The sequence below is a fragment of the Trachypithecus francoisi genome, unplaced genomic scaffold, assembly GCF_009764315.1.
Source record: "Trachypithecus francoisi isolate TF-2019V2 unplaced genomic scaffold, Tfra_2.0 Lachesis_group10, whole genome shotgun sequence".
In the NCBI taxonomy this organism is placed as follows: Eukaryota; Metazoa; Chordata; class Mammalia; order Primates; family Cercopithecidae; genus Trachypithecus; species Trachypithecus francoisi.
The window spans coordinates 72,665,687-72,688,386 of NW_022681455.1; the positions used below are offsets into that span (position 1 = coordinate 72,665,687).

General features: G+C 35.4%; 1 protein-coding gene and 1 pseudogene across 1 annotated transcript in view; both read left to right on the plus strand.

The window, feature by feature from the left end:
- Positions 1–22,700, plus strand: part of SENP6 (SUMO specific peptidase 6) — a 115,348-nt gene that overhangs the window by 29,233 nt on the left and 63,415 nt on the right. Inside the window, exons 4-7 of the mRNA XM_033219828.1 lie at positions 3,118–3,263; positions 4,276–4,380; positions 10,230–10,250; positions 17,298–17,368. Coding sequence (XP_033075719.1) covers positions 3,118–3,263; positions 4,276–4,380; positions 10,230–10,250; positions 17,298–17,368 — 343 coding nt within the window. The remainder of the gene's footprint in view (positions 1–3,117; positions 3,264–4,275; positions 4,381–10,229; positions 10,251–17,297; positions 17,369–22,700) is intronic.
- Positions 13,573–13,666, plus strand: LOC117088854 (annotated as a pseudogene).

Sequence of the window (22,700 nt, forward strand, 5' to 3'; positions counted from 1 at the left end):
TAAATAGTTGCCTTTGGGCATAGGTCGGGGACTATGACTGAAATTCCTTACTACATCTCTCTGGGCCTCACAGAGCTCAGACTGCTCTGAGCTATTTTTCTTTCCTCAGGTCCATATGGATCATTGGTTTAAACTATTATAGACTGGTTTCTCCATTTGAAAATGAGTGTGGAATTAGGAGAAATCCTTTATTTTAGTTCACAGGGTCTTCATATCTTTCCCCTTCTCTTTCACAGAATCTTCTCTTTGCCTTTGGGCCTCTGCAGTTTCACTGTGCTTCTTTTAAGGGATTTATATCTTTTGTTAGTTAAGAAAACATTTTAGTCATTATCTCTGTGGATTTTACCTTTCTACATTATTATTTCTAGACCTTCTAATAGACATAAAACCATCATTAAAAAAAAAAAAAGAAGAATCCCGTAACCTGTATTTTATGTTTAAAAGCAAAAAAGGAAAAAAAAAAGGCTAATGGAATGAAGAAGTATATCTCTGTACCATATTCTGAATAATTTCCTTAGCTCTATCTTCCGATTTACTTTTATCTTTAGCTGTATCTAAGCTGCTAGGTAATCCATACATTGGATTTTTTTTCTACTTTTTAAAAATTTCAGTGACATTTATCATTTATAGAACTGCTGTTGGTTCTCTTTCAAAGTTGTATTTTCTATAGTGTGTCTAATTTTTTACTGTTTCAATTCTTTTTTTTCAGAATATAAGTGCTTTTAACATACATATGTCTCTAGCTTAATGGTTTCATTTAGGTTCTCTTATCTGATATTCTTCAGAACTAAACTTCCTCAGTATCAGTACTTTACTTAAATTATATGATGTGTGATAATTTTGGGTGGAAGATAACATTGATAAGTTTTTGCATATTTAGTATTCTCAATGAAGTATTCATTGATGCAGAAAATACATATTGAGCACAGTGTTGGAGCAAAACAGATTTTTTTGTTCTTGTGGAACTTAAATTCTAGTTATGCTTGTTAGTTACTTAATGATTAATGTTATAAACAGGAGTTGTCCTGTTAAAGCTCTAGCCTGAAATCTGTTGTCTGTTAGCTACAATGGTTTTTACATTTTTAAATGCTTGGAAGAAAGAATCAAATGAATTCTATTTCATGACATGTGAACATAATATAAAACTCAAATCTGTGTCCATAAGTAAAGTTTTCTTGGAAAACAGCCATGCTTACTTATAAATTGTTTGTGGCCACTTTTGTGCTGCAACAACAGATTTGAATATTTGGACAGAGTTGAGTAGGTACAAAGACTATATGATCAAGAAAGCCTAAAATACTTTTAGCCCTTTGCAGAAAAAGTTTGCTGGTCCCTGTATCAGTGTTTATTTTGTATAAATGTATTTCATAGATTGATATCCAGAGTCCCCCTTGAAGACTCGCAGTGAATGACTGAAACCCCAGAAAATACTGAATCATATATCCTAGGATGAAGCATTGGTGAAACCATTCCATAAACAAAGTGACTATCACCCACACTTTAATTGTGTTGCCAGAACACAGGCAGATATTTTTTGTTTTTGTTTTTGGGAGCGTGTGGGTTCTTAAACACTCTGAACAGTAATACCTGGCTTTAACTATGCCCCACAGCATTGCTACATAGTACCAGAGTTAAGCTGTCCTTTCATGTTTTATGCCCTGGTGCATTTTTATGAATTAGTATGTACTTCCCTTGCCTCCTGAGTGTTATTCGTAATCTCTGAAAAACTTAATGGTGATACCATAGAAGAACTTTAGAGACAATCTTAGTATCTACTAGCAGAGGAGTGGCTAAATTAAAATATTTTTTGGAATGCAGTTGACTGTTAGTAACTGATACCACAGAAAGCAAAACCATAGATAAAGGGGGACTACTATGTAGTATTTTTGTATAAGTCGTATGTTATCCAGACAGAATAGCAGACTCTAGGCTTGCCAATAACTGTCTACTTTCTAGAATTGTCATGAGATTTATATGAGATGATGTAATTCACAGTATATGACACTAGCAGTTTTCTGGAAATAGCTACATTTTGTTATTATTTAATGCAGTGTTATTGAAGCTTTGTAAACTGACGTTTCTTTGCAAATAATGCTTATAGTTTCAGGTCTGACATCAGTAAGGTCCTTGTTTGTAATTGGTTTTCTAATCATTTGATCTCTTTTTGAACAAATGGATTCATCTATTCACAGTAGTTCTCTTGATGCTGTGCTTGCATTACCTGGAAAACTGTCTTAGGCTGGGGTAGGGCAGTGGATTAAAGTTTTAGGCAATTCCAGACTTTACATATCATGATTTTATAATCGGAGTACTCTAATCTGTGAGATAATCAGCCATAAATTTTTAAAAACTTATTTACACCTTATTTCCTCCCAGTAATTTGATGTAGATTACCAAATTAGGAGCACAAATAAAATGATGGAAAATCAAAACAATTAGGAGGTGAGTAGATTTGCCAGGATTCTAAAATAATTTATATGTTGTATTTTAATTCAACAGTTGTCTCTAAATTTTCTGGGAACTGAAATTGTGTCCTGTAATTGTATAATTGTATGATAAAAGAATCTTTACAAATTTATTTTGCTCCTTTTGCCCGTTACATACTGTGATCTCTCTAAAGTGATTGTTACTGATATGTTTATACTATTATTTGCATCTATTGAAGTATAAAGTATCAATTTCTGTCTGTATAGAAACTTTGATACTAAGGCAAAAGTTCTTACACAAAAGCACAAGTTGAAATGACAGCTGATTGCCATATTTGGCTGTAGTGTTCTCCAGATAACAGCAAGGCCTGATAAGCAGGGGAAATGCTTACTTTTTACTCTCTGGAGAAAGCTATCCTAAGATCCTCTACCCTAATTGTCTCAAATATCTTTGGAGAGATTTACATAAAAAGAAAGTAATACAATAAACCTCCATGTTCCTACAAGTTTGCATTGTCTTTAGGAAAAGAAAGTAGGCAGTTGAATCATTCTTAGATCCATGCCAGTGCTATCCACCATCATTCCCAATGGCTGTACGTTTTTACTGCTTTTAAATGGTTTTCAAATAGTTGTTGATAGATTATCACATTATAGCATTTATCGACTCATATTTCTGGATCTTTTTTTACAGTTAAATCGTCGATCTGAAATTGTTGCTAGTAGTTCTGGTGAATTCATCTTGAAGACATATGTAAGACGAAACAAGTCTGAAAGTTTTAAAACTTTGAAAGGCAACCCAATTGGACTTAACATGTTGAGCAACAATAAGAAATTGAGGTATAGGCACTTCACCACACATCCTATAGAAAAGATAAAGGAAGAGTTTGACACCAAAAACTTTGAGGCTAATAGGTCCAACCTGTACCTTTTCTTCTGAATTTGTCAATAGGGCCAAGAGGTAGCATGGTCCCAGTATATGGATTCTTTGCTTTGAGTCTTAGGAGTAGGATTGATTGCAGTGTCTCTTGTTTCTGAATAAAACATTGCCAGAAATACTTTGTTAGGGTGGGATCTCGTGATTTTGTTTTCATACATTTAGTAGAATCTCAGTCATAATATTTGAAGAAGCACAATAGAGTGGTGTGGTCATGTCTCCTTTAGGAAATACTAATCAGGATCGTCTCAATAGGGGACTTAAAAATTTCCTATTCCTCCTTTTTTCAGAAATAACCCACCTTTCCTACTGGTTACCGTAGTCAACCACTGTTACTGGTAGGATTGGGTATCAGTAGCAACTCAGAAATAGGGTTGAAAGTCACTTTTATTTCTGCTGTCTCAACTTACGCATAGACAAATGAAGTACATAAAAGCTCAGTAACTTTCAAGTCAGTGGCAAAATCAGTAATAGTATTTAGGACTCCTGATTTTTATTTTAGTGTTCTGCTTTATTTTTTAAATTTTCTCAACCTCCGCCTCCCCAGGTTCAAGTGATTCCCTGCCTTAGCCTCCTGAGTACCTGGGATTACAGGTGCCCACCACCATGCCTGGCTGATTTTTGTATTTTTTATTAGAGACGGGATTTCACCATGTTGGCCAGGCTGGTCTCAAACTCCTGACCTCAGGTGATCTGCTATTTTTTTAGTTTTCTTTAATTGGACTGGAAACATTTGAAAGACAAATTCAAGAAATGGAAAACTCCCAATAGACAATTGGGTTTATCCATAAATTTTTAAAATTATTATTGGTAAAGGTTTTTGTGTGTGTTTGTTCAGATTTTAAAAGATTTCTTTTATAAATGTGTATATAATTTTTCCGTGTTCAAATTATTTTGTGTTTCTTGAATCTGCAGTGAAAATACGCAAAATACATCATTATGTTCTGGAACTGTAGTTCATGGTAGACGTTTTCATCATGCTCATGCACAGATACCAGTAGTAAAAACAGCAGCCCAAAGGTAAGAATTCTAATTGTCTTTGGTTAGTATATACATGGCATCCTCTTCAATAGGTTTTCACCTTTTTTAACCATTTTTTTCCTTTGTGAAACCTTACTGTTTTCACTGTCTGTAGAGATATATCTCTGAAATAATTCATGACATGAAATTATACTATTTTATATCTGTTTTTGAGTAATCACATTCTGTAAATAGAGAATTTTTCAATAAGACCTATTCTATTGCATTATAATCCAGAGAATCTAAGATGATATTTAAATTAAACTGATTTACAATATTGACCTTACAGTGTTTAACTATCTTCAGTTGGTAGTTTAGCTCTGAAGAGTAAAATTACAGTTAATACCATACTTACTTTCTTTATAAGGTTTATAAAAGTTCATAGCATCAAAACAAGTCACATTAGTTTTAAATGTTGGAGAAAATGTTATTTTGTAGTTTTAGTTAGATTTAGGAGTTCTCATTGATCTTGAAAGTACTGCTTGACTCGAAATAATGAAAGTAACATTTGGGGGACCATTTTTGGAATGTTTTACATGACCTTTCAGTTGACTGAAATTCTTAGGCTAAAAGAGTTAAATAAATAATCTGTTTATTGCATTATAAACAGTTCCTTATAACTAGTAACTTTTAAAAATTTGGCATATATTTTAGATGCTGTTCTTCATTTTTTAAAAATGTAAAATCTAGACTCATTTAGAAGACATGTCCTGAACCTTGCTATATTTTTCTGTTTACATAGATGTGCTATCAGATCTTTTACTTAAAAACGTTAAGTAACCTCACACTTCGTGATAAACCAACCTTTTTTTTGCCTTAAATATATTATTGTATCAAATAGTGTTCACATAAGATACTTGAAAAATTTAAAAGGACAAAGAAATTACTATGCATACCAAAAATTGGCTTGCTCTACTGCAAAGTACACAAACAAATCAAGCTCTCTGGCCTACTTGTGGTAAAAAACATGAGAATAAGCAATAAAAGGAGAGTAATTAAGGGAGAGAAAAAGAGTAGACACGTTCCTATGCACTGATGATACTAATAGAAACCATTGCTGATAAAGGTGTCTTAATATTCTGATAATGTAGTCTAAGTTTGAAATACTAATTTAAACCTTATAATCAACTTAGGTGATTCATTTATAACCAAAATTATTACATTATTTTTGCTTTTGAAGTTGTCTGTTAGTTTAGAATTACTAGTGACCTATTCTCCATGCCTCATTTCCTCATTGGTAATGTTAAAAAAAAACAGTTAACAGTCTGGAAATTGGGTTGTGATTGATTTGTTTTACTCTAGGTCGCAACACCTACAACATTTTACATGTGTATTATTGCTCATTTACATAAAAGATTAGATTCAGTTAATATGAACTTGTATATAATTGGTAAAATGTTTAAAATATTGTTAAAATCAACAACCTGAGAGTTAATTTGTATTTAAGAAATAATCCTGATTGAAAAATTCTTAACAATTAGGGGCAGTAAAGAAAACTGTATACTCAAGTCAGCAGGACAGAAAACTATATAATCAAGTCAGCAGGACAGATACTACATACATTTGTCTTTTATTTATTCTGTATAAGAATAAACATTTCTTATTCCAACTGCAGTATGACTGTCACTAAAAAGATTTTGATGTTCAAAGACAAGTCATTGAGAGTTTTTCAGTTTTCTTCCTTCAAAAACATTGAATGATTTTATGCTGCATACCAGGCATAGATGAGGTACATTAAGATGATTATGATAAAATTCCTACCAGTAAAGCTCAAGTTTGATTGCAGTAGAGATTGATTAGGGTACAGAAAGACAAGTAAACAAATGATTACATGCATGGTTAGGGCTGCAGTAGAGATATACAAAATATGTGTAGTAAAACTGCAGAGAAGGGAACAAGAATTTATAAAGGAAACATTAAAGGAGTTTTTGAGTGTACCAGGTAGAAGAGGACACTGCATGCGGGAGGAATCACATCTTCAAAGGCACAAAGAAAGGCTTTAACTAAGATTGTTGCTTCCAGGGATTTAGCACAATTGTTAGACTTCAGGTGAGGGTAAACACATTGGCTTTTACAGCTTCTCCTAAATGTTCTTATTTTCTGAAGTCTTCATTTTTTTTTTTTTTTTTTTTTTAAATTATAGCGATAGGGTTTTGCTCTGTTGCCCAGGCTGGAGTGTGGTGGCACAGTCATAGCTCACTGCAGCCTCAAACTTCTGGTCTCAAGCAATCCTCCCACTTTAGCCTTCTGAGTAGCTAGGACTACAGGCATGCACCACCGCACCTGGCTAACTTTTAAAATAAATTTTTTGTAGAGATGTGGTCTCGCTTTGTTACTTAGGCTGGTCTCCAGCTGCAGGCAGTCCTCCTGCCTCAGCATCGTAAAGTGGTGGGTTTACAGTCCTAAGCCACTGCACCTGCCCCAAGTCTTATAATAATTTGAAATGAAAACAAATGCTGTCAATCTGGTAATTCATACATAGTGTATTCTTGGGGTGAGTGGTATATCTTGTCTTTTAAGTAAATCAGACCTACTAAAATCTGGGTAATTTGTAGTTCTTTAGTCATATATGGGAACGAGTGCTTTACACCTTTTTATCTAAACAGAATGAGTGAAGTTTGTTAAAATATCACATTAGATTAGTCTTTGGGACATAATTAAGGTTCCAGTCTATTTTCTTACTACTATTCCAACTGTTAATTAAATTCATATTTAAAAGATAGATTGTTTATACACTAATAATGGGAGAGAAGTATGGGAAAAAAACAAAATGCAGAAGTTTAAAAGTCTGTACATACCATCCCTGCCCCTAACTTCAATCATACTTGTTGAAACAGCACATTATATGGGTTTATGTTTTACTTACACTTACACTTTTTTTGACTTTTTATTAAGTATAGATAATATTCTTATAAGGTCCTTATAAGTCTTCTTATCATATTTATCTTTAAAGTCTTCACCCCTCAGGGGGAAATGGATAGCTATGAAAGCTTATATAATTCATACATAGGAATATGGGCTCCTGGAATAAGTAATATTTAATGAGTAGTGAAAAGCACCGTTTTGAGAGGGTTTGTTTGTTTGTTTGAGATGGAGTCTCGCTCTACTGCCCATGCTGGAGTGCAGTGGTGTGATCTCCACTCACTGCAACCTCCACCTCCTGGGTTTAAGCAATTCTCTTGCCTCAGCCTCCTGAGTGGCTAAAATTACAGGTGTGTGCCACCATGCTAATTTTTTTTTTTTTTTTTTTGTATTTTTAGTAGAGATGCAGTGTCACTGTGTTGGTCAGGCTGGTCTCGAACTCTTTACCTCAAATAATCCGCCCACCTTGGCCTCCCAAAGTGCTGGGATTACAGGCTTGAGCCACCACACCTGGCCCATTTTGAGAGAATTTTTGAAGTTATAAATGAGATCAATGATACCAGTATTTATCTATTAGTCTTTTTTCCTTCCCTTTCTTTCTTTTCTTTTTTTTTTAATGCCACAGTTACAGTACTAATTGAAGGTAATTTTTCTTTTCTATATTGTATGAAATAGTCCAACAAGAGTGTAAGTTAACGTTTTTACAAAGTCCTACATTACTAATAATGACTTTTCCCCGTTTTTTATGTTTTATTTTAATATGTAAGCAACTCTAAGGCAGGTCTTGATAAAAACACATATCGAAGATACTTGTAAGAATTCCATGACTTGTTAATCAGATATATTATAATGAATGCATTTTTTCTCAAGGATAAGAAAAATGAGCATTGGTGTATGTCTTTGTATATATATATATTTTTAATTTTTACTGTTTTCCTTTTCCTAACTCCCTTGGCTTATTGGGAAGCATTATGCCTAACCCGTTTCTTCTACCTCTGTTCTTCTACCTATTTCCTTTCCTCTGTACAGGTGAGTATAAAAAACAACCGAGGCCAGGCGTGGTTGACTTAAATCTGTAATCCTAACACTTTGGGAGGGCAAAATAGGAGCATAGCCTGAGACCAGGAGTTCGAGACCAGCCTGAGCAACATGGCAAAACCTTGTCTCTGTAAAAAATACAAACATTAGCCAGGCATAGTGGTGCACACCCGTAGTCCCAGCTGCTCAAGGTGGGAGAATCACCTGAGCCTAGGGAGATCAAGGCTACAGTGAACTGTGATTGTGCCACTGCACTCCAGCTTGGGTGATAGAGCCAGACCCTGTCATCTCAAAAACAAAAACAAGAAAGTACTAAACTGTTCTTATTTCTTGGACACAGCAGTATAGACTTGGAAATGGCTACATTAGGTATTAATGCCTAACTTTTGGTTTTCATTTTACTTTTTCTGGAAATAACAGCTGTATAAGAAATAAATACATAGGATAGGATAGACTAGATTTAAACTTTTGTGTTTATATTTTGCTTCGCTTCTTTAATAGGGATGTGATTATATTACCTCGTTTTTCTGTCATTTAACATTTATTTTATGCAAGTTATTCTTTTTTAAATAGCAAAGATAAAATTTCAGATATATTAATGTACATTTGTAATGCTTTTCCTTTTGAAAAGTTTTTAAAAATTCGTGTGTGTGTTTTTAATGTGTTCATGTAAAAACAAGTTACTATATACTTTTTTCTTCATTTGCTAGGATTAAATCGATATTGTAGTTGCATACTCCACATGATGGGAGTATAAGAATTGGTAAAGGAATTTGGGGATTTTGTAATTTATGCTTTGCTGACAGTTCCAAATATTTCATTCCTTTTATTATAAGGAGAAATAATATTAGATGTGAATCTCATTTTATTCTAAATTGAGGGATTATATAATTTCATTCTTGAGTAATTGATGTTAATAGCATTTTGGAGTTTTCATGAACTTTGGAGAAGGGTGCAACTTTTATACATTGGACTTGTGGTGGGAAGCCATGATTTTAAATTATAGGCCTTTCCTTGTGTCCCAAATCATATACCGTATTTAATCTAAGACTTTCGTGCAAAAGTTTCAGCCTTAAAAAATTTTTTTCTTACTCCAAAGGAAATAATCATACCTGATATTAGGATCAGTCCGGAACCAATACAAATTTTATAACTTCTAGGAAATGCTATTGTTTCTTGAAGACTATTTCTGTAACAACAGTAGTCTCCTCCTTATTTGTGGTTTTGATTTAACCATTCCCTTATTAGTACTGAGATTGTTTCTAAATTTGCTATGATATCATTATTGAATTTTTCAGATATTGAGAATTATGTTCAGGTGAGGAAAGTACATACTATTCATAGAAGTACAAAGGAGGTACCATGGGATTAAACATGAAAGGACAGGCTAACTCTGGTGCTATGTAGCAACACTCTCAGGCATATGATAAAACCAGGTGTAGTATACAGAGCAGAAAACCCACGTGCTCACAAAAACATTTGCTCATCTTCTGGCAACGTAATCAGAAAATGTGGTTGACAGCCATTTTGTTTATGAAATGTTTCCACCAATGCTTCATTTTGGTATATTGGATTCGGTACTATCCTCCTTTTCAGGCACCCACTGAGGGTCTTGGAACAGATCCTTGGAGAATAGCAGGGAATATTGTGTTCTAACATATCTTCAAATATTTGATAGTGAAAGCCCTTTCAAGAATTTTTTATATTTTTGTGTATTCATCTTCCTGTTAAATATCTAAAAAGATTGTTTATTTTGTGTATTGACAGAAACGGAAAACCAATTTAGACATGACTCAAAACCTAGTGTATTTTTTGTATATATATATATAATGTATTTAAAACAAGTTGATCACATTATAGTTTTGCCTTATGACTATAGTTACTACAACTACAGTGATATATCAACGAGGTCTTGCCTCTTACATTTTTTTTCTTTTTCATGTTTTAAGCAGTCTGGACCGAAAAGAAAGGTAAGCTTAATATTGAAGAAATTAGAGCATGGATATAGTGATAAAATATAAAATTATTTATATGTTTTGAAACATATTTGTTGAATTAGAGTTTATAATTAAAACTTTTTTAATTTGAATTTTTAGCTGACGTGTAATAATTGTACATATTTATGGGATACAGAGTATATATCAATATAGGTATACAATGTGTAATGATCAGATCGGGGTAATTAGTATGTCCATCACCTCAAACATTCATTGTTTCTTTGTGTTGTCAGCATTCAAAGTCCCTTTTTCTGGCTTTTTGAAAACATAAATTATAGTTAACCATATTCACGCTAAGTGTCACAGAAAGTGAGAGCTCATTCTTCCTGTCTAGCTGTAATTTTGTATTTGTTAACCCACCTCTCTCCATCCTCTCCTCCCCCACCCTTCCCAGCCTATAGTATTCACAGTTCTACTCTCTATGATAAAAGGAAAGTTGTTGACAGTACAACACGGTATTTGGCTTATATAGGTGGTATTTGAGGCTCATTCTGAATGTACATTTTTCTATGAATGGTTATATTTATGCTAATAAGTGACTACTTTCTTTTAAAATAGAATATTTCAATGCTTTAGTAGTAAAATTGCTTTCAGTTACATTATCAGAATCTTTGTCATTATATTTTAGTTTAGAAAAACAAAATACTCTTGTTTTTCTGCTTTAATAGTTGGGGGACAGGGAAATGTATTAGAACACCTTAACCGTAGAGTTAAAACTTTAAACATCAAGTGTATTCTCTTCTGACTGAAAAGTAAGAGAATCTTGTGATCAGTCTTCTTCTGTCATTATTTTTTCGCTTTGTAGGAACACTGGCATTTAGAGGATATTTGAGTGATATAATGACATGGAAAAGTGTTTAAGAAAACACACACATTTCTTTGAACATTTCAAAGTAAAATGATCATAATTGTTCTAACGTGGTTATCCATAAGAGTAGCTTCTCTGGACTGGGCATGGTGGCTCACGCCTATAATCTTAGCACTTTGGGAGGCCAAAGCGGGAATATCTCTTGAGCACAGGAGTTCCAGACTACCCTGGGCAACATAGTGAGGCCCTGTCTCTACAAAAAAAATAAAATAATTGGCCTGGTATAGGTAGTAAGACACTAAACAAACCGGAAAGTCCAGCTATTTTTAATTTCCAACCAAATTGTTGAATCAATTAAAAAAAAATGACTCTATAGTGCCTTTCAAATGTCTGAATTTTGCCATTTGTATATCAGCTGATGGATTAATATTTTGAATTGCTATGTGATGGCTCTGCATGGGCATGGTGGCCAGTGCTTCAGTTTTGACAGTATTACCATCCTTGGTGATGACATGGACAGCAGTGTTTCTACAGTTGTTTGAAATGGTAAATATATTTTTGATTACATGCTGCCTTTGAGGCATACGCTTTTATTCATTCCAAGTATTTATCAAACCTACTGTTACAGGCATAAGGATACAGTGATGAATAAAACAGACAAGATCCCTGCAGTCCTATAGTTTACTTTCTTATGGAACAAAGACTAATACTGAATAAGTAAAACATGAAATAATAATTTCTATGTAGAGAAGTATAATGGGTGATGTGATAGACTGACAGTACGATTTCTTTAAATTGCATATTCAGGGAAACTCTTTACTATGAAGCTAACATTTAACTAAAGACTAAATGGGGAATTGGCAGTGCCATGATCATAAGATTGGCTTTTCCGGATAGGGAAGAGGTTGTGCTAAGTTATTAATCCAGGAATAAGTTTGGCATGTCAAAGAACAGAAAAAAGGGACAACTAAGGCTGGAGGTTAGCGAGCAAAGGGGACAATGTTATGAGATGGGTTTGGGGGACTGGCTGGGACCTAGGTCATAAAAGGCTTTGTAAGGTGATCTGAAGCTTTTGGATTTTATATTAGTGTGATAGAAGCTTTCAGAGCATTTAAGGTAGGGAAGTATTGTTACCTGATAAATATTTGAGATTTTTTAAACACAATATTTTTCATAGGATTTATAATTTGGCACAAATAGAAGTTTAAATCAGTGCCAGTTCAGTTAAGGCTGGGCAAGTTCCTCTCCAAATAGAGATGTGTTACAAAGGAAAATCAAACAGTCTGTAAGTACTTAAAACTATCTCAGCAAGGTCTAGGAGTTGGGGCATTAGAAAGACAGAAGTAAAACCAATCTTTTCAGCGGGGGAGGAGGGGATTGGGAGGGTTAAGGTGGAAAAATAAAGAGATTTTGAAGGTCTCATCCCATTAGGGATATAATAGAATTTGCTTGAGGAAATCATTTGAATCTTGGTAAGTGCAATAAGCGTTAAGAGGGAAGGTATCTCTATTCATTTGTTAAATTCAGTAAGGAAGGGAAAGAGTATGTTGTGCAAACAATATTGTATAAAAATAGGAGAAAAGAGGAAACAAAATGAAATAATAAACATAAATAGAAATATAAAAAGTAATAGAGTAAGATGAAAAGAAAACAAGTCCTATCAGCAGTTATAATGACTGTATTAGAGTATATGTAGTAAAAGACATGCTGATTTGATTAAACCCAGCTATACTACATTGTTTACAAGCATCATACCAAAATAATAATGTGGAAGTAAGTTTAGAGCCACAAGAGATGCAAACAAAAAGAAAGCATGAGTGGAATTTTAGTAACAAGGGAGATGGAGTTAAGGATTAAAAGCAGTAGACAGGATAAAGGAGCACAATAGGCACAGTTTATAGGAACATAACAAGTAAATGTAAAGCCTCCCCTAAAATAGTTAAAATTCAAGAAATTCAACATGGTGAAACCCCGTCTCTACTAAAAATACAAAAATTAGCCAGATATGGTGGCATGCGCCTGTAATCCCAGCTCCTTGGGAGGTTGAGGCACAAGAATTGCTTGAACCTGTGAGCCAAGATAGCACCACTGCACTCCCGCCTGGGTGACAGAGCAAGGCTCCATCTCAAAAAATGAAAACAATGAATACAGTTGTGGCAGATTTTAATGTATCTTGAAAATTAAACTGGTTTATCACTTAAATAAGAATAATGGATTTTAACTGTAAAATAAATAAGATGATTCATTTTCATAGAAATGTATATATTTGGCCATGTTTTGTAATAATGGAAAGATTAATAAAAAGAGCTATCATTAAAGCAAGGCAAACAACAGTAACAAAAAGAGAAATGGTGTCCAGATCCTGGTTTCTAAGTACCACTCTCCGCTAAAAGGAATGTGGAGAAATGGCTGATTCTGGGGTTGTGATAGGTCAGACACAGAATGAGTGTGGTATCAGAAACCTAGAAAATGTTCAGCAAATTAAGAGTGCCCACTACAAAAGCACCTGTACTAAAACTGGAACAATAGAGAGATGATTAGCATGGATGACACATGAATTAGTAAAGCATTTCATATTCTTGTAAATTGTGTATGTATATTTTATCACGGTAAAGAAGAAAAAAAAAAAAACACCAAAAGGATGTAGTTATATCAGAGGGAGACAGGAGCCAACTGAAAGAGCTCCCAAATAGCCAAACTGATAACAGTTGGATTATAACTTAGACCAAGGGACACTCTATAAAATACCTGATGAGTTCTCTTCTAAATACTGAAAAACACAGAAAGGAGATTAAGGAGACATGATGACTTCATGCATTGTATACTAGATTGGATCCTGGAACAAAAATGGGGTATTATAAATAGCTGGTAAATTTCTTTCTTTCTTTCTTTTTTTCTTTTTCTTTGAGACAGTCTGGCTCTGTCACCCAGGCTAGAGGGCAGTGGTGCAATCTTGGCTCACGGCAACCTCCGCCTCCCAGGTTCAAGCGCTTCTTGTGCCTCAGCCTCCTGAGTAGCTGCGATTACAGGCACGCACCACCATGCCTGGCTGATTTTTGTATTTTTAATAGAAGTGGTGTTTTGCTGTGTTGGCCAGTCTGGCCTCGAACTCATGGCCTCAAGTGATCTGCCGGATTTTTGTATTTTTAGTAGAGACAGTGTTTCACCATGTTGGCCAGTCTGACTGCGAATTCCTCGCTTCAAGTGATCTGCTGGCCTTGCCCTCCCAAAGTGTTAGAATTACAGGCATGAGCCACCTTGCCCAGCCAGTAAATTTCTAAGGCTAGAGTTTAGTTCGTAATAGTGTACCAGTGTTGGTTTCTTTTTTGACATGTGTGATGGAAATATTAAGGTGTTAACATTAGGGTAAGAGATACAAGGGTATTCTGAATTGTCTTCGTAACTTTTCTGCAAATCTAATATTATTTCAAACTTAGTTTACTACAAAAAATAGACTTTCACAACTGAGGCTGTTCGAACTTTTAATGAACAGAGCGTTCTGATGTTATTTAAACAATTCAGGATAAAGAAATAAAATGCTCTTTAGTTTATTTTAAACAGCTTGTAAAAATCTTGGGTTTATGAAATGGGACCTCTGAAGCTACACAGACACAAACCCTAAGAAGCAAAAATTCTACCCACCTACACAGGAAGATAGCAGATGACAGTAGAGCTTCTCTGCCTCTGGTTAGTTAGGAGTAGAAAAGAAATAGCCACTGAGATTAAATCCTAGGCTTGATTTTCAACGAGTTTGGAGTTTGAAATGTATACCTGCAAGAGTAATGGAATCCTCAAATTGAGTAATGAATGTAAATGCTGGCTGGGTGCGGTGGCTAATGCCTGTAATCTCAGCACTTTGGGAGGCCGAGGCAGGCAGATCACTTGAGGCCAGGAGTTCGAGGCTAGCCTGGCTGACATGGTGAAACGCCGTTTCTACTAAAAATACAAAAATTAGCCCAGCATGGTGGCACACACGTGTAATCCCAGCTACTCAGGAGACTGAGGCACGGGAATCGCTTGAACCCAGGAGGCAGAGGTTGCAATGAGCCAAGATTGTGCCACTGTAGCCTGGCGACAGAGCCAGACTCTGTCTCAAAATAAAAAAAAAAAAGAAAATGTAAATTTTCATTTTAGGTCATCTAGCAAAAAGTTTTTAAAACTGAATTTTGGAGAAAATAATATAGGGCTAGGTAGTTAATTTTGTCAAACACATGTTTATCTTGAAATTTTTATATTCTTGTATTTAAGATACTGTTTCTTCAATTTATTGTAATTTTTAAAAAACAGAACTTTAATTTGCCCTGCTTTTGTAGGAAAAAATATAGCAAATATTGAAAACAGTGGCCATAAATTCTGGAAATACAGGGAAGTATACACATTAGTTTAATGTGACAATACTTGGTAAGATTGTGGCTATCATATGATGTATTCAGCATGTTGTCCCTCATTCATAATGGATGGTTCAGTACACAGGTTCAAATTGCAAGAGCACTGCATTAATAGTTTCATCAATCTCTATACATGCATGTATGATTTACTGTCTCAGATGATTTATGTCAATTGTTTTTACTAAATCTGGGTAAACCTGGATTTGGAAATAAGACTATATTCTCTTTAGTGTGCAAGTGTATGGAATTTGAGAATATGCATTTTATTTTAATCCCAAGTTAGGAACTAAAAACCTACCTTTTTTCTTATAAGACTGTTACTACTACATCTGAGGCAAATTCTCATTTTCATAATGCATATCTTCACAAATTTCAAATTTTTCAGGGTGGAAATTGCCCAGTTGTACCAGATGTTGCTCTGCTTAATATTGGTGCAGTTTGCTAGCATTTCAGATTCTGGCATTGCTACTTAATTGTGTGACTGTGGATAAGTTGATTAACCTCACTGCATTTCAGTTTTTTCATTTATAAAGTATTAATAATATGTCATATAAGGTTATTGGGGGGATTAAAGAAGTTAATAGATACAAAGCACACATGGCACATGATGCTCTTTTCTAACTGCTATTATAAGTACACTACTATCAGCTGGGCGCGGTGGCGCACACCTATAATCCCAGCACTTTGGGAGGCCGAGGCAGGCGGATCATGAAGTCAGGAGATCCAGACCATCCTGACTAGCACGGTGAAACCCCGTCTCTACTAAAAATACAAAAAATTAGCCAGGCGTGGTGGCGGGCGCCTGTAGTCCCAGCTACTTGGGAGGCTGAGGCAGGAGAATGGCGTGAACCTGGGAGGCGGAGCTTACAGTGAGCCGAGATTGCGCCACTGCACTCCAGCCTAGGTAACAGAGTGAGACTCTGTCTCCAAAAAAAAAAAAAAAAGTAAGTACACTGCTGTCTCCACCCATAGTATTTTTTCTTTTGTTATTTTCATATTTTGTTTTCACTTCAAGTGTTTTGACTTTTTGTAATATAAGAATATTAAATTCTTGCAAGAAAATTTCTTTGAAATTTTTGTTTGAGTAAAATGATTTTAATGAAATGAAAGCTATGATTTACATTACTAGATCACCAGTGTGAATAGAATTACAAATAAATAGCCTCTTTTATTTTTATGTGGTTTATTTAGAATAGGAAAGTAGCTATTGTAACTCCCTGGTCTATTGTACTTTTTGCAGTTCCCCTTTTCTAATGCTTTTATCCTACAATTAGCCATAAGGTTTTTGCTTTTTTCCCCCAAAATTTTGCTTTTCCCCCCCAAATTAGTGTTTATTTGTGTTTAAATAGATACAGTATTTGGAGGTAGTATTTAGATACAGTACTTAGTTACTAAGGATTATGTTTAAAATCCTTGATATTGTATGTATTTGAAGTTTAACAGTGGAATTTAATACTTTAAAACAAATGTACTTATAGCCCTGACACAATGTAATATACTACAAGACTGAATACTTGTTCCATTATTGCTGGTCTTGTACGTAATGTTTTTTGTTCTGATTTTGGAATTGTCCTCAAGACAATCTCATTCAACGTTTATTCCTTTATTTATTTGTTTTTAAACAACTAAAAAAAATTTACAGTAAAATTTTACAAATTGAGTTTCATTTATTGGTATAGTTTTGTTATTTTATAGTATCACTTTTTATATGGCAAAAAAGGTATGATTTGCTTTTAATAAGCTTATTGTAAGTATGCCATTAACTTTTTCATTTTGAAAACTGTATTTCCTGTTAGAATAAAACTATATAAATTTCTTTTTTAGGAAAGAATACCCACCTCATGTCCAAAAAGTTGAAATTAATCCTGTAAGGTTAAGTCGGCTCCAAGGTGTTGGTAAGTGTGCAGTTTTGTTACACCTCTGAAGGATTTCAAATTGCTGTATGAAAAGTACACTGGAGATATGATGCTGGCTTGAGAATATTCCCAGGTATAATACTGATTTGAGAATTTCTTTAATGGTAACCTGATACCTGGAACAGTTGCAGTTAGGTGATTACAGTTTGAAATCTTTTGATTATTTTAGCATTTTTGTTATGTTACAAATGCAAATAGTAACTGTAGTTGAGCTATAGCTTTGAAATTGAGTTTTATTAAACTGTGTTATAATGTATTACGTAATTGTGTTTCCACTTACTGGTTTTGCTCCTAAAATTTAGAATAGATTAGAGAAGGCCGGGCGCGGTGGCTCAAGCCTGTAATCCCAGCACTTTGGGAGGCCGAGACGGGCGGATCACGAGGTCAGGAGATCAAGACCATCCTGCCTAACACGGTGAAACCCCGTCTCTACTAAAAATACAAAAACTAGCCGGGCGAGGTGGCGGGCGCCTGTAGTCCCAGCTACTCGGGAGGCTGAGGCAGGAGAATGGCGTAAACCCGGGAGGCGGAGCTTGCAGTGAGCTGAGATCCGGCCACTGCACTCCAGCCCGGGCGACAGAGCGAGACTCCGCCTCAAAAAAAAAAAAAAAGAAAAGAAAAACCATTTTTTATAACTGATTTGAGAATTTCTTTAATGGTAACCTGATACCTGGAACAGTTGCAGTTCGGTGATTACAGTTTGAAATCTTTTGATTATTTTAGCATTTTTGTTATGTTACAAATGCAAATAGTAACTGTAGTTGAGCTATAGCTTTGAAATTGAGTTTTATTAAACTGTGTTATAATGTATTATGTAATTGTGTTCCACTTACTGGTTTTGCTCCTAAAATTTAGAATAGATTAGAGAAGGCCGGGCGCGGTGGCTCAAGCCTGTAATCCCAGCACTTTGGGAGGCCGAGACGGGCGGATCACGAGGTCAGGAGATCAAGACCATCCTGCCTAACACGGTGAAACCCCGTCTCTACTAAAAATACAAAAACTAGCCGGGCGAGGTGGCGGGCGCCTGTAGTCCCAGCTACTCGGGAGGCTGAGGCAGGAGAATGGCGTAAACCCGGGAGGCGGAGCTTGCAGTGAGCTGAGATCCGGCCACTGCACTCCAGCCCGGGCGACAGAGCGAGACTCCGCCTCAAAAAAAAAAAAAAAGAAAAGAAAAACCATTTTTTATAACTGATTTGAGAATTTCTTTAATGGTAACCTGATACCTGGAACAGTTGCAGTTCGGTGATTACAGTTTGAAATCTTTTGATTATTTTAGCATTTTTGTTATGTTACAAATGCAAATAGTAACTGTAGTTGAGCTATAGCTTTGAAATTGAGTTTTATTAAACTGTGTTATAATGTATTATGTAATTGTGTTTCCACTTACTGGTTTTGCTCCTAAAATTTAGAATAGATTAGAGAAACACTCAATTAAAAAGAGACCACACCTGCTACAACTGTGTTACTAGTAGATACTGGAAAATCATTGTGAGTATAAATTTATATTCATATTGAAATATTTTTCAATATACTGGTTATTAATCCAAAAAATAAAATAAGGGCAAATAACATTTATAAAAAATATATCATCATAAAATCAGTTTTCATTATCTAGAATCATGATTCTTAATGTGTGTCCATCTTGTTTTTCCAAGGCCTTTGCTTGTTTAAATAGCTCTGATGGCTCTTAGTTCTAAAATAGAACAATTTTTAAAAGCTAGGTTTTTCTGATAGCTAAGACTGTGCTTTTAAAAAACACCCAGTTTTTTTTTCTACTTTGGGTGAAAATCTTTTGTGCATGTAGTGAACGTTTCTCTATTTTATGAAGTGAATATTCCAAACTTATTTCATCCTTTCTTAATAATGGGCAGTCTTTATAGATGTGAATTATTATACTTTACATACTAAGCATAGTTATGCTAAGTTTATTAAGTTTAGTAATAGTGACTACTCTCTTCTGTTATTCTGTTATACTTTAAATCTTTATTGAGCTCTTACTCAGTTATATGCTGAGTCTAGTGCTTTGCTTTCATTATTTACTTTTATCCTAGCTTTCTGTTCAAGGTCCCTATAAGCTAAAAAACTTCCTCAAGGACATAGAGCTAGTAAATGACAAAGCTTGTATTGGAACTCATGTCTGTTTGATGCCACATCCAACACTCTTAAACACTGTACATTACCATATTCTTGCTCTGTCACAAAGAAGGTTACTTCTAATCCTCAGAACTGTACAAAAGGTGTTATTTTTATTTTAACAAATGCATTTCTGGCCAGGTACAGTGGCTCACGCCTGTAATCCCAGCACTTTAAGATGTCAAGGCAGGCAATCACTTCAGGTCAGGAGTTCAAGACCAGCCTGGCCAACATGGCAAAACCCCATCTCTACTGGGAAAAAAAAAAAATACAAATATTAGCTGGGCATGGTGGCACATATCTGTAATCCCAGCTACTCAGAAGGCCGAGACACAAGAATCACTTGAACCCAGGAGGCAGAGGTTGCAGTGAGCCGAGATCGCATCACTGCACTCCAGCCCGGGTGACAGAGTGAGACTCAGGCTCAAAAGTGAAAAAAAAAAGCATTTCAAAGACGTTAAGTGATTTGGCCCACTAATAATGGTTTTAGATGCCAATCAGCCAGGCTTGTTACAAATAATTTTTAAAGCTTATTCAACAACATTCGTTAAGTAAATAAGCATACTCAAGTTAAAAGAAAAAAGAGCATGCTTATTTACTGTTCTTTTAACTTGGGTTTTTTGTTTGTTTGTTGTTGTTGTTGTTGTTGTTTTGAGACAGAGTCTCGCTTTGTAGCCCAGGCTGGAGGGGAGTGGTGTGATCTCAGCTCACTGCAGCCTCCGCTTCCCAGGTTCAAGTAATTCTCTGCCTCAGCCTCCCGAGTAGCTGGGATTACAGGCGCCTGCCACCACGCCTAGCTAATTTTTGTGTTTTTAATAGAGACAAAGTTTCACCATGTTGGCCAGGCTGGTCTCGAACTCCTGACCTCGTGATCCTACCACCTCGGCCTCCCAAAGTGCTGAAAGTTACATGCGTCAGCCACCGTGCCTGGCCCTTGACCTGTTATTTTGAAATAATTTTAGGCTTAGAGAAAATTTACAAAATTAATACGGAGACATACATGTTTATTTTTTCACCCAGCTTCCCTTAATGTTAGTATTTTATAATCCTAGTACACTTATCAAAACTAAGAAATTGGTGTGAGTATAAGATTCTTAACTAAGCTGTAGAACTTATTTAGATTTCACCAGCTTTCCACTAGTATCCTTTTTCTGTTCCAGGATTCATTCTGTCATCCCACATGGCATTTGTCATGTTCTCTTAGTTTCCTTCATGATTTTGAAGACTAGTCAGTTGCTCTGTATAATGCCTTTCAATTTGGTGAGGATGATGTCTTAGGATTAGAGTAAGCCTATGTATTTGGGGCAAGACTTCCCAAGAAGTGATGTGTGGTCTTCTCAGTGCATCATTTTAGGGGTTCCGTGATGTTGAGTATGTCTTAGGATTGGTAGTGTTAACCATGATCATTTGGTTAAGATACTCTCTACTGGGTTTTTTCACTGTAAAATTACTATTTTCCCTTGGTACTTAATAAAAATTTTAGAAGAGATATACTCTGAAACTGTGCAGATATCCTGTTTTTCTTCAAACTTTCACCCACTGATTTTAGCATCTGTTGGTGGATCTTGCTGGCATCAGTTACTGCTTAATGTTTGTCTAATGGTGATTTTCTGTTTTCTTCATTTCTTTTTTTTTTTTTTTTTTTTTTTTTGAGACGGAGTCTTGCTCTGTCGCCCGGTCTGGAGTGCAGTGGCCGGATCTCAGCTCACTGCAAGCTCCGCCTCCCGGGTTTACGCCATTCTCCTGCCTCAGCCTCCCGAGTAGCTGGGACCACAGGCGCCCGCCACCTCGCCCGGCTAGTTTTTTGTATTTTTAGTAGAGACGGGGTTTCACCGTGTTAGCCAGGATGGTCTCGATCTCCTGACCTCGTGATCCGCCCGTCTCGGCCTCCCAAAGTGCTGGGATTACAGGCTTGAGCCACCGCGCCCGGCCCTTCATTTCTTTTACATTTATTGATTGAAAATCTTCTGTAGGGAAGATCTGTACTTTCCTGATGTATTTGTTGATAATTAATTATTTATACCTGTGGACTCATTGTTAATAAATTAGGGTTTTATGAGTAATACTTGTAAACCTTAGGAGAGGAATAATGATATATTTAACTTGTGAACTTTGTTTTCAGCTTCTTTTGTATTAGGTAGGTACATGTATGCTTGGGTGTAGGATAAATAGCAATGCTATAATAATATTGTATATATTGTTATATGAAGATTGCATTTTATTTCAAGATTTCCTTTGGAGATAATTTTTAAAACATTGAGATTTCACACCACAGGATCACGAATTACTTGCATAACACCAAGCATAATTTTTTCCTAAACGATATCATGGTCTTTCTAGTTAACACTCAACATGATTTTCTTTATTGTTCTTTTTGCCTTATTTATTTTGAATTTGAGGCACTTAGTAGGATTTTTTTTTTTTTATAAGTTACAGCCACGTATCAGTACTTACCAGCATTGATAAGCAGTTCTTTACTATAAAATTAAAGTTTGTAAACCATTAAGTGTGATTTTTGGTCAGACCACATGTCCTGGTACTTTTTTGTTTAGTTGCTTTAAAATTATTTTCTAAACATATAGAATAACAACTGTTAAGATCTCATTTTTCTCCCCACTTACTCTGTCATTGTTTCTTAAACTCCCTTTTTTTCAGTCTGTTTTTTTATCCTTGTTAGAGAGAACAGACATATACTGTCTCTGAATGTACTTTTAATTATATTCTTCATGTAATTACATTATGTAATTACAACTCAATCACCTAATTTAGCACTACTTAACACACGTTACACTTTTGCTTTTTGTTCGTTTTTAAGACAGGGTCTTGCTCTGTCTCCCAGGCTGGAGTGCAGTGACATGATTATGGCTCACTGCAGCCTCGACCTCCTAGGCTTACATGATTCTCCCACCTCCACCACCAAGTAGCTGGGACTGCAGGCACATGCTGCCACATTCAGCTAATTTTTTGTATTTTTTATAGAGATGAGGTTTCACAGTGTTGCCTAGTCTGCTGTCAGACTTCTGGGATCAAGCGATCTGCTCGCTTTAGCCTCCCAAAGTGCTGGGATTGCAGGTTTGGGCCACTGCTCTGGCTACATGTTTACTTTCAACCAGTCAGGGTAACCGTTGTTAACATTTTAATATATAACTTTCCAGACCTTCTCTATGCACATATACTC